Source organism: Wyeomyia smithii, chromosome 1 (assembly GCF_029784165.1).
Source record: "Wyeomyia smithii strain HCP4-BCI-WySm-NY-G18 chromosome 1, ASM2978416v1, whole genome shotgun sequence".
Taxonomy (NCBI): domain Eukaryota; kingdom Metazoa; phylum Arthropoda; class Insecta; order Diptera; family Culicidae; genus Wyeomyia; species Wyeomyia smithii.
The window spans coordinates 40,975,784-40,985,537 of record NC_073694.1 but is presented as its reverse complement, the minus strand read 5'-3'; the positions used below and the strand labels follow the sequence as shown (position 1 = coordinate 40,985,537).

General features: G+C 41.3%; 1 protein-coding gene across 6 annotated transcripts in view; it reads right to left on the bottom strand.

Annotated features, from left to right (window-relative positions):
* Positions 1–4,205: 4,205 nt before the first annotated feature.
* The window catches only part of LOC129727257 (coronin-7), a 45,906-nt gene continuing 40,357 nt past the window's right edge, over positions 4,206–9,754 (bottom strand). For all 6 annotated transcript variants that reach the window (XM_055684899.1, XM_055684938.1, XM_055684948.1 and 3 more), the window contains one exon: positions 4,206–5,921. In XM_055684899.1, the coding sequence (XP_055540874.1) occupies positions 5,829–5,921 (93 nt within the window). In that variant the 3' untranslated portion in view covers positions 4,206–5,828. The remainder of the gene's footprint in view (positions 5,922–9,754) is intronic.

Sequence of the window (9,754 nt, the reverse complement as noted above, 5' to 3'; positions counted from 1 at the left end):
TAAACGGACTGGGCATTGATAAAAATTTGACATATGGTTGCCGTTACAATTCGCACAGCGAAAATTTTTACTCTCTTTTACAGGACATGTGTCCTTTTTGTGAGAAGAGTCTCCACAATTAAGACATTTTTGGTCCATGTTACAGAATTTGGAACCATGGCCATAACGTTGGCAAGTACGGCATTGGGTGATATGCTTTTCACCTCCGCCATACTTCCTATAAATTTCCCACTTTACACGCACATTATACAAAGCATGTGCTTTTTCAAAAAATTTTAAGTTGTTAACCTCATTGCGGTTAAAATGAATTAAATAATTAACAAGGGAAATTCCAGTTCTCTGACTGTTTTCGCCTCGTGATTTTTGTTTCATTAGAATTACTTGGGTAGGGGCTATGCCAAGTAATTCTGTTAAAGTAAGTTTGATCTCATCAACGGTTTGATCGTTGGTGAGACCTTTCAAGACAACCTTGAACGGCTTGGCGTTCTTGGTGTCATATGTAAAAAATTTGTACATCTTGTCAGTTAAATACTGAACAAGACGATCACGACCCTTTACTGAGTCGGCTAATAAGCGGCATTCACCTCTACGGCCAATTTGATAGGTAACTTTAACGTCAGAAACAAACGTTGAAAGTTCCTTTTTGAATACATTAAATTCAGAAGAAATAGTTACCACAATAGGTGGAACTTTCTCCTTTTTTAAAGATTTTATATTTTGTATAGTTTCATTATTGGTAACTTCCATTTCACCAGCTTCTTGCTCAGGCAAAATATCAAAAGGATTGTCACTACAGACGCTCGAAGTGTCAGAAAGAGATGCCTCTCTTTTCCTCCCCGCAGCGATGCGAGGTTTCTTTTTCCGTCCAGCCATTTCAGGTGATACGAAAAAAGTTAAAACAAATGTTAAATTCAAAAGTAAGTAGTCTTGAGAAAGACTGATGGGAAATAACTTTCAGGTAGTCTTTAAAAGACACACTGACAAAACACAAACTTTGAAGCTATAGGCAGTCAAAGACCAGTCCACAAGCAACAGAAAAAACGTCTGATCTGTAGGACAGTTCAAGACGCACTCGACCACTCTGATGTCAAGGACAACTTTTCACTGGTTGCCTTGATGTAACAATCACTAAAGATTAGTATTTATTTCTTCTTTTAAAAAACACACTAAAGTCACTTTTTACGCGAGGGATACGTGCCGCGTAAAAAAACGCGTAAATTTCGGAATCCGCGTAAAAAAACCTCGTAAATTCCGGAATCCACGTAAAAAAAACTAGGGTTTGCAATATTCCCGGAAATCGATTTCCCGGGAAACGGGAATGAAAAATCTCATTTCCCGGGAATTCCCGGGAACCGGGAAGGAATTTTTTTTTTTTGCAAAAATGAGATTTCAAATGAAATTTATCAGTAAAAGGCAACAAAAAAATGTTTACAATTTCATTCTAAATTCGCATGAAGAACAAAAAAACAAATGAGACACGAAACACTTGAATATGAATTGAATAACATCAGAAATTCGCGATCGATTTCTGTAGCATAGATTTGCAGAAGAGGAGGATTAAGGGTCTTCATGTCGTCAAACAATCGCTTCAGATCCGCTGGCAATTTTCCTTTAAGCTCAAAAATGTTATTTATATGTCTTCTGTAAAACTTTGCTCAAGTCTGCTGAGTCTAGAATACTTTCAAATCACCGATTACAGCTCTTGCTACATTCAATTGAAAAATGGTGTCCGATTCTTTCAGTTTGTTTAAGAGAAAACTAAATGTTAGGCAGGCATTAGACAAAGAAAATATTTGCTATATTTGGTACGGATTTTTTAATAATTAATAATATTTGTTTTGTCATTGTGATTTTTTTGAATAAACTGCGTCTCAAATCTAGTCTCAAATTGACAAAACAATATTTCAAACTCTTTTGGAGTTTATATCACCGTTGATTAGAGCGTCAGAATCCGAGAAAGAATGTTGGTTAACTAACCACCTTATTTCGTTATTCGATCCACAAACCGAAAGGAAACGATAGAAAACTGAATAATCAGTTCAATACGACTTAAAATAAGTCAGTATTAGAGCATATGAATGCCTAATAATTAACATGCAAAGATGATTTTTACGTTAGAATACTATACTGACTTTGAGTTTTATTAAATGATTTATTTCAGGTCGCATAAGTTTGACGTATTTAATTTTATTGCACTATTGCATAAGAAACTATAGTGAATCTTACGAAATTTTTCACGAAACTCGGGAATCCCGGGATCCCGGGAATCAATATTTCTGTTCCCGGGATCCGGGAATCCCGGAAAAAGCTATTTCCCGGGAAATCGTTCCCGGGATTGCAAACCATAAAAAAAAACCCGCGTAAAAAGCGACCTTAGTGTACCATTTTTTTACTTCTAAAATTTTGAAGAGCTTGCCCCCCCCCCCCCTAGTTGAAATTCTGGCTACGCCCATGCCTGTCACCATGAGCCAGCAGATTTGTAGGAAGTTATCAGGCCGGCTTCATGGAACGACTGACCAAATCTTTACCGCAAGTTAAGAATCCCTACAAACCATCTTCGTCGTTTTTAAATCCGCATACGGCACAATTAACCGACAAGAGCTATGGAAAATCCTTAACGAAAACGACTTTCCGACGAAGCTGACAATACTAATCAAGGCTACGATGAAGAATGTTTGTTGTGTGAGGATTTCGGGTGGAATGTCGGACTTCTTTGAGATCCAAAGTAGGCTTCGACAAGGTGATGGGGGCGGGGTTTAACATGCGGGGTATCATTTTCAACAGTACAGTCAATTTATTTGCTTTGCAGAAGACGAGGATATTGTCGTTAGAAAATTTGAGACGGTGGCAGATCAGTAAACCCGACTGCAACGTAAAGCAGATAGGACCGAATTTAACACTATACGTCTAAAACATGTTTGTGTACCTCGGCTTTCTGGTAACTGAGGACAACAACACCAGCCGGGAGATTAGAAGGCGTATTGTCAGAAGAAATCGTACTTACTATGGACCCCATAAAAAACTACGATCGTAAAACCAGAGTCCAAACACCAAGGGTATTCTGTACAAAACCCTAAGAAATGAGACGGGTCGTTCTCTAAAGGTGTGAGACGTGGACAATGCTCGAGGAGAACTTGCGAGCGCTCGGAGTTTTTGAACGTCGGGTGCAAAGAACCATCTTTGGTGGTGTACAGGAGAACGAAGTCTTGAGGCGTGGAGCCTGAGCTTGCGTGCCTTATTGGCGTACCAAATTTTCAGAAACTGGCTAAAGCTGGAATGGCATGTAGCTGGAATTTCGGATAGCTACCCTGAAAAATTGGTGATATCTTCAAATTCGGTTGGCACAAGAAAACGAGGGGCGGAAAGAGCGAGATGAGAGGACCATATGGAGCACGATAGGTAGCCATGGACCGAGTAAATTGGAACTACGTTATGCAGGCTATGTCTTAGGACGTTTTTTTTTATCACACGCTAGCCTGAAGAGCTAATAGCGGTCTCGATCAGCTAGATAAGTTCAGAGAATTCGTTATCGATATTGTTTTTGGCACATTTTGCATTTTGTAGGATAAGTACAACGACACACCGTACCCCAGCGCTGAGTCGAGAAAATTTCCAGCTCGAAAAGACACTCGATCTGATCACGAATCGAACCCGACATCACAACCGTTTTGGAGAGCTAGCCGACCGACATAGCTAACCACAGAACCACGAGATCCAAATCTTTCGGATAATGCACTATCAAACCCGTTTCAAACACCTGCTTCCTGTTCAATATTACCCTCAAAGGTGTTGTGAAACGTGCGACCTCTAACATGGCGTAAAGAGGTTAAGGATGAGCAACAACCTGCCGCAACTCTACGGCAAACCCAGTATCTAGAAAGTTACTGAAGCTAAAAGAGTACAATGCGCCGGACATTTTGTAAGAATGCCGGGCAATAATCCCAAATAAGAAAAATATGGGATTCGTCTCGAATCCGGTCAGTACAAAACGTAGAGGCGCGCAGTGAGTTAGGTGGTTAGACCAAGAGGAGCAAGATTCATGAAATTTTGACAGCATTCTAGTTAAGGTTGATACAATCGGTCAACCCGGAAGCTTTAGGAATTTGCAAACTCTGTGTCAGGCCAAAGTCCTTTTAGCCGATGAAGTAGACACTCAACTCTTTTCTATTTTTATTTCGGAGTATGCAAATAAAAAACAATAGATATTCATGTCTGTTGTATATTTTCCTCATTTTCACGATCTCGTGCGATTATTCAAAATACATTGGTTACTTACTGCATAATAATAATCATCGTTTGTATCGTTTTAATACATGTATAAGACATTGCGAAGCTTTGCACATTACGATACCGACCACAATATTTTATTTATCAGTTATATCCTCTAATGCTTTCACCAGGATGTTGTGTTGGAAGAAGATGAAACATTATCTCATACTAAATTGCAACCGATGGTAGATATTCGATCTGCTCAGTAAAAACATTTATTTTGACTTGATAATAAGTATAATTTCACCTAATATTACTTCAGAATGATTTCTTTGCTAATAACTTTTTGCCAGCAGATATAGAATAAATATTCTGAATGAAGAATGTGTGTTCTACTAAGAGAGAGTCATTTCAATCATTTGGATAAGCAGTGTAAATATCTGTATTTATTCATTTGTATTGCGGTTAATAGCATAGCCTAATTTAAATGCCAATAATGCTGAATTTGTTTGAATAAGTTATATTCTAGCATAAAGGTTTATTATTTTTACCGAAATCGTAGTGATTGAAATCGAACTGGTTTTGACAAAAAAAATACACAGCACATGTGCAAGTCACGACTGAGTCTAGAAATGGCACGCCTAAATTATTACACAGTAGAATGTAAAACAATGCACAGTTTTAACCTTACAATATAAGAAATCATCACAATTACTTCACAAAGTGTTGACGAAAAATAAATATTCAGCACACAGTTGTTAATCATATCATCACGAATCCGAGTGATATACCTACGCTACAACTAAATTGTTTTTGCCTACGTTTCCATTTCCTTCATAACTTGATGTTTCCAACGGATTAGCTTGCTAATTCTGTTAGAAAATTTGTGCCGTTTCGCTAATAACCTGCACCGTTCAAGAGTATGCGTTTTGTCTTGTTTCATTATGTTTTATCCTACAATTCTGCACGTCTATAAATAAAGCAAAACTCGCGCCAAGCAATGATTTAATGATTATCAATTATTTAAAAAAAAATACGATTGATTTGAGCATCTTTGTTTGACTAGCATCCAATTATACGATCGGGCTTCACATTTTAAAAGAAAAGATAATTCACATCATATCAATAGATTGTGAAAAAAAAAATCTAATTTTCCAAGTTCAATCGAAAGAATTCACAAAAAGAAAGCAATGCATCTGCTCTTTTTCTATACAAAAGCAGTTGGTCTTTTTACTTTATACGCGTTTGATGGCAGTTGGCAGTTTGATTACTTACATAATAGTTAAGATTTGTCCACATCATTCTCTGCTTCAATATTTAGTGAGACGACCGTTTAAATACGCCTTGCCATTGTTGTATCATAAACTGTATCAAGGCGCTAAGATCTTCTTAGTAATATATGCATATAAAATTCGGTAGAAAGTAATCTAGTTACGCTATTTGTCGTATATGATGCAGCTTACAAAATTCTTTCTATCGCCGATCGTTTTGATGGTTTTCATTTGAAATAGGGAGAGAGAGAGAGTATTCAAAAAGTTACGCTAACTGTCCCCTGTCTTGGATGACCCCGTTTGTACCCAGACGGTACCAGTCTTGCAGTGGACCCGATTTGCAACAAATTATTCGTCCCATTCTTTCTCGTCCACTCCCTCCATATCGTCCTGTTCAAGCTTGCGGTTAAGTGGCATCCGAGCGCTGACGGAGTTTTTTATCTGAAAATAAATTAATATGTTTTTAATTACAAGCTTATTTTTTCCAGTGGGGAAGCCCAAACAATTTTGTTGGTTTACAGCCTCTTAAGTTTAATAGTTGATAACAGATCAAGGGATCCATCGCCTTGATGAAGTGCAAACTCAAGCGTCTTTTTCTTTAATTCCCAAAGACTTGCTGCATACCTCACATAGGTTATGGGCCCAGTCGGAAGTTCCTGATCGGAAAATTGATGCGTGAAGAGTTTGCTGTTTTTCCCAGAGGGATGAGGTGGGCGAAGATCGTCAAGCTGAGCAATTCGAACACCCAAACATGGTCGTTCTCAGTGAAAGAGTTGCTGCGGAGGAAGCAGTTTTGGACATATCTAGAACCGGGAACTTCCCCGGATTCAAAATGATGGTGTACCTGAAGATATCGCTGATTCTGCTAGGGCTTCCGAAGTCGGTTAATTCGCTAATGACGACTTTGGACGCGTAGAAGGATTACGAGCTAAGCCTGGACCTGATGAATGTGACATTGATTGGTGAAGAGAAGCATCCAAAGCGGACTTGCAAAACGATCCTAACTGAGGACCGATAAGAGAAAAAACAGCGTATGTGACTCAAAATAGTTCACGCTTGTGGTTCGAATAAGAAGTAATTTGATTTCCGTGCCGAAACTCGGTAAAAAAGGTGTCCGAGCGAAATTTGATGCGGACCAGTGCCGGTTGTTTCAAGATAGCCTGATAATTGCGACAGCAGATCACGTACACTAAACAAGTGAATGACATGCAGCACGATCCTGACTGCCTACACACGAGGCATCAACGATTGGGGCACCGCGATCAGGATGTGTTTGTGGAGCAGAGAGGCTCGAATTAATCAGCGGTATTAAAACCAAGAGTTGCGGAGTTCGGCAGACTGCGTCTATAGGATGTTGGGATGACCGCCATTACCCAGAGCAGTAGACGATAAATCGAAAGCAGGTCTTGGATCCCGTCCTGAGACGACATCGCCGAGCGGGTGCCAGTTATGTATAACGATCATTGACGGCCACAATCGCTGAACGGTCTTTTATTACTTGAAAAAATCCGAGATAGCTGACAAGATCTACTAGTATATGAGGTTCACTGAGACTCAGTTCGGTCGAAACCGGAAATCTTCTTTCAGACTTCTTCGCAAAAAAATAACAAGTGCACAGAACCAAGAACGGACAACGTAGTGATCACTAACTCGGCCAGGCCAGTGAGAAGTGGAGAACGATCATGGAAATGGCATCCCTAACGTTTGCATTAAAAAAAGACCGGTTTATCTTTACACGCACTGACGAAACTACCCATGCAGTATCAATCATAGTAACCCATTAGTCAGCAGAAAAAAATTGACAGCTCTATCAGTCGAAGTACACGCGTTCAAGCCACGTCGAAAAACGGACATCATGCGCGTCGAAGCGGACAGCCAACCGCCCTGAGTGACAAGAAGCTCCAGATCAAGGGAAGAGTGGCTACATCGCTGCGTGCGCTTGACCGGGAGGTTCAATCGACCAAACAGTGAAAAAATATCTGGCGAATATAAACATACATGGCAGGAAGCGGCAGTTCCGTCCACCGGTCTCGAAGCTGCAGAAAATGACGCAGTGGCAGCAGGCGAATAAAATGGTAAAGTCGATTTTTCCGGCGAATCGCGACGTGGCGGTGATGATAAACGACGAGACCTATCTCACCCAGGATGGCAACGACTGGCAATGTACTCCTTCTCCTACGAAGGAAGTGAGTTCCGAGGTGAAGTTCATTTCACACACCAAGAAGGTGCTGCTATGGCTGACAATCGGCGATAAGTGGATGTCAAAACGGCTCTTCTTTCGCTCCGGACCTGCCGTGAACAGGCAAATTTATAGTACGAAATGCCTGTCGGCATTGCATTATTCATCAAGAAATACCATAAGAGCGAAGACGCAGTGTTCTGACCGGATCTGGACCTGCTTAATATCGATTTGGTACCCAAGTCGGTGAGCTCGCCTAATGTCTACCAGTTGCGTTCCATCGAGAAGTTTCGGCAAACCTGAAGCGTAAGATTTACTCCTACAATTTTGTCGCGCATACTGAGGAGAAATTGATAAATAAAAGGAAGAAAGAACTCAAAACATGCCTAGACGCGTGAAGAGTTTGCTGATTTTTTTTCTCGAAGCGAAGGAGCGGGCGATGATCGTCAATTCGAACTACCAATCATGGTCGTTTTACGTGAAGGCGTTGCTGAGGAGGGAGCTACACCTAGAACCAGGAGCTCCCTCGATTCGAAATGAAAAAGGGCTGCGTACAGCAGGCGTCCTGAACTGTAAACTCGAGTGAATAAAAGGACGTAACAATAAGGGGTCGATAGCGTTGATCGGTGTGAGCTTTACCCTGGGACTAGAAGGTAATTTGATTTCCTAATTGCGACGGCAGACCACGTAGTTGGCTTGTATCTGAACGTGGTATAGATAACAAGCAGTACGATCCTTCTTGGCGCACTTTGTGACAAGTCCAGGAAAATTGTGCGATACAAGGCCAGGTTGGTCGCGCATAAAAATACGGTACTGACTACTCAGTGGTGAAGCAGATTACGTTTCGTACTGCGCTGATGATAGCGAGCAAGCGGAGATTGCTTATGAAGCACGTAGACAACGAGACTGCATACCTTCAGGATGAGATCTTCATGAAGCATAACTGCAAGATTTCTCTTGTCCCGAGTAACACCGGATTTGTACAGCAAAAGGGAATCATGACAACTTGGTTGGCATATGGACAACGGTACCAAAGTCTGATCGGTGCTTTGTTGTACATCGCTGTAAACACGCGCCCGTATATAGTCATCATGACTTCCATTGTCAAATGGTGAGTTGACGACCTAGAAGGAGCGTCAAACATAGCTCCGGCCCTCACAAGTTCCTGTCTCACACCTCCTCGAGTTATATGATTACACTGGACTACCAGCTGAAACATGAACACAACTGGTTGGTGTTGCCAGGGGCAGATCAACGCGAGGGCGAAGCAGGCGGTCCCTTGCTCGTCAATCATCGAAGGACGCCAACTGAGTGAGCGAAAAATTAGAAAATATATAACTCGAATGATAAAAATAATTTGAATGTTCAGCAAGTTATCAACTTCTCAAGGACTGCCTGGCAGTGCGTACCATTTTCAAAATGCCCATAACATAAACTTTACAATGATGAGCAAGGGGCGCCAAATCAATTTTCGCCTGCAGCTCGAATTACCCTTCGTCCGCCCCTGGGTGTTGCCTAAGCCATGTTGGCATCCGACAGTAGCCAAGTGAGAAGGTACGACGCGATCATTGACGCGTAAACTATATTTCGGCGGTAGCGGAAATGCTTCGCCAACCCGTTTATTTTTCCAAAATAGTGCGGCTCAAAACAGCGTCTGATCTCCATGTTAGAAGCGGCTGATCAACGTCCTGGTCAGCGTGGAACTCTAAACAGAGCTGTTGTAATGGTCTCCCGGCGAGAGAAGGCTTGAAGACTCATCGAGCAGCCTCGCAAAAAAGCAACCGTTTCAAGTATCGAAAAATTAAATACAGGCCAGAAAGGTCGCGCATAGCTTTTCCCAAAAGTATGGTATTGACGACGATCAGGTTTTTGCCCCAGTAGTAAGGCAGATAACGTTTCATACCGCGCTGGCGTTAGCGAGCAAGCGAAGATTGCTTATAAAACACATCGACATAAAGACCGCCACCTGTATGGCATCCTGCCGGAGGAGATCTTCATTAAGCAGCCTCCGGGGTATTAATTCGTACGGCGGACTGAGTGCCGGGTGCTCCTTGAAACGAAACCTATACGGGAAGAAGCAAGTTGCGTGGATAAA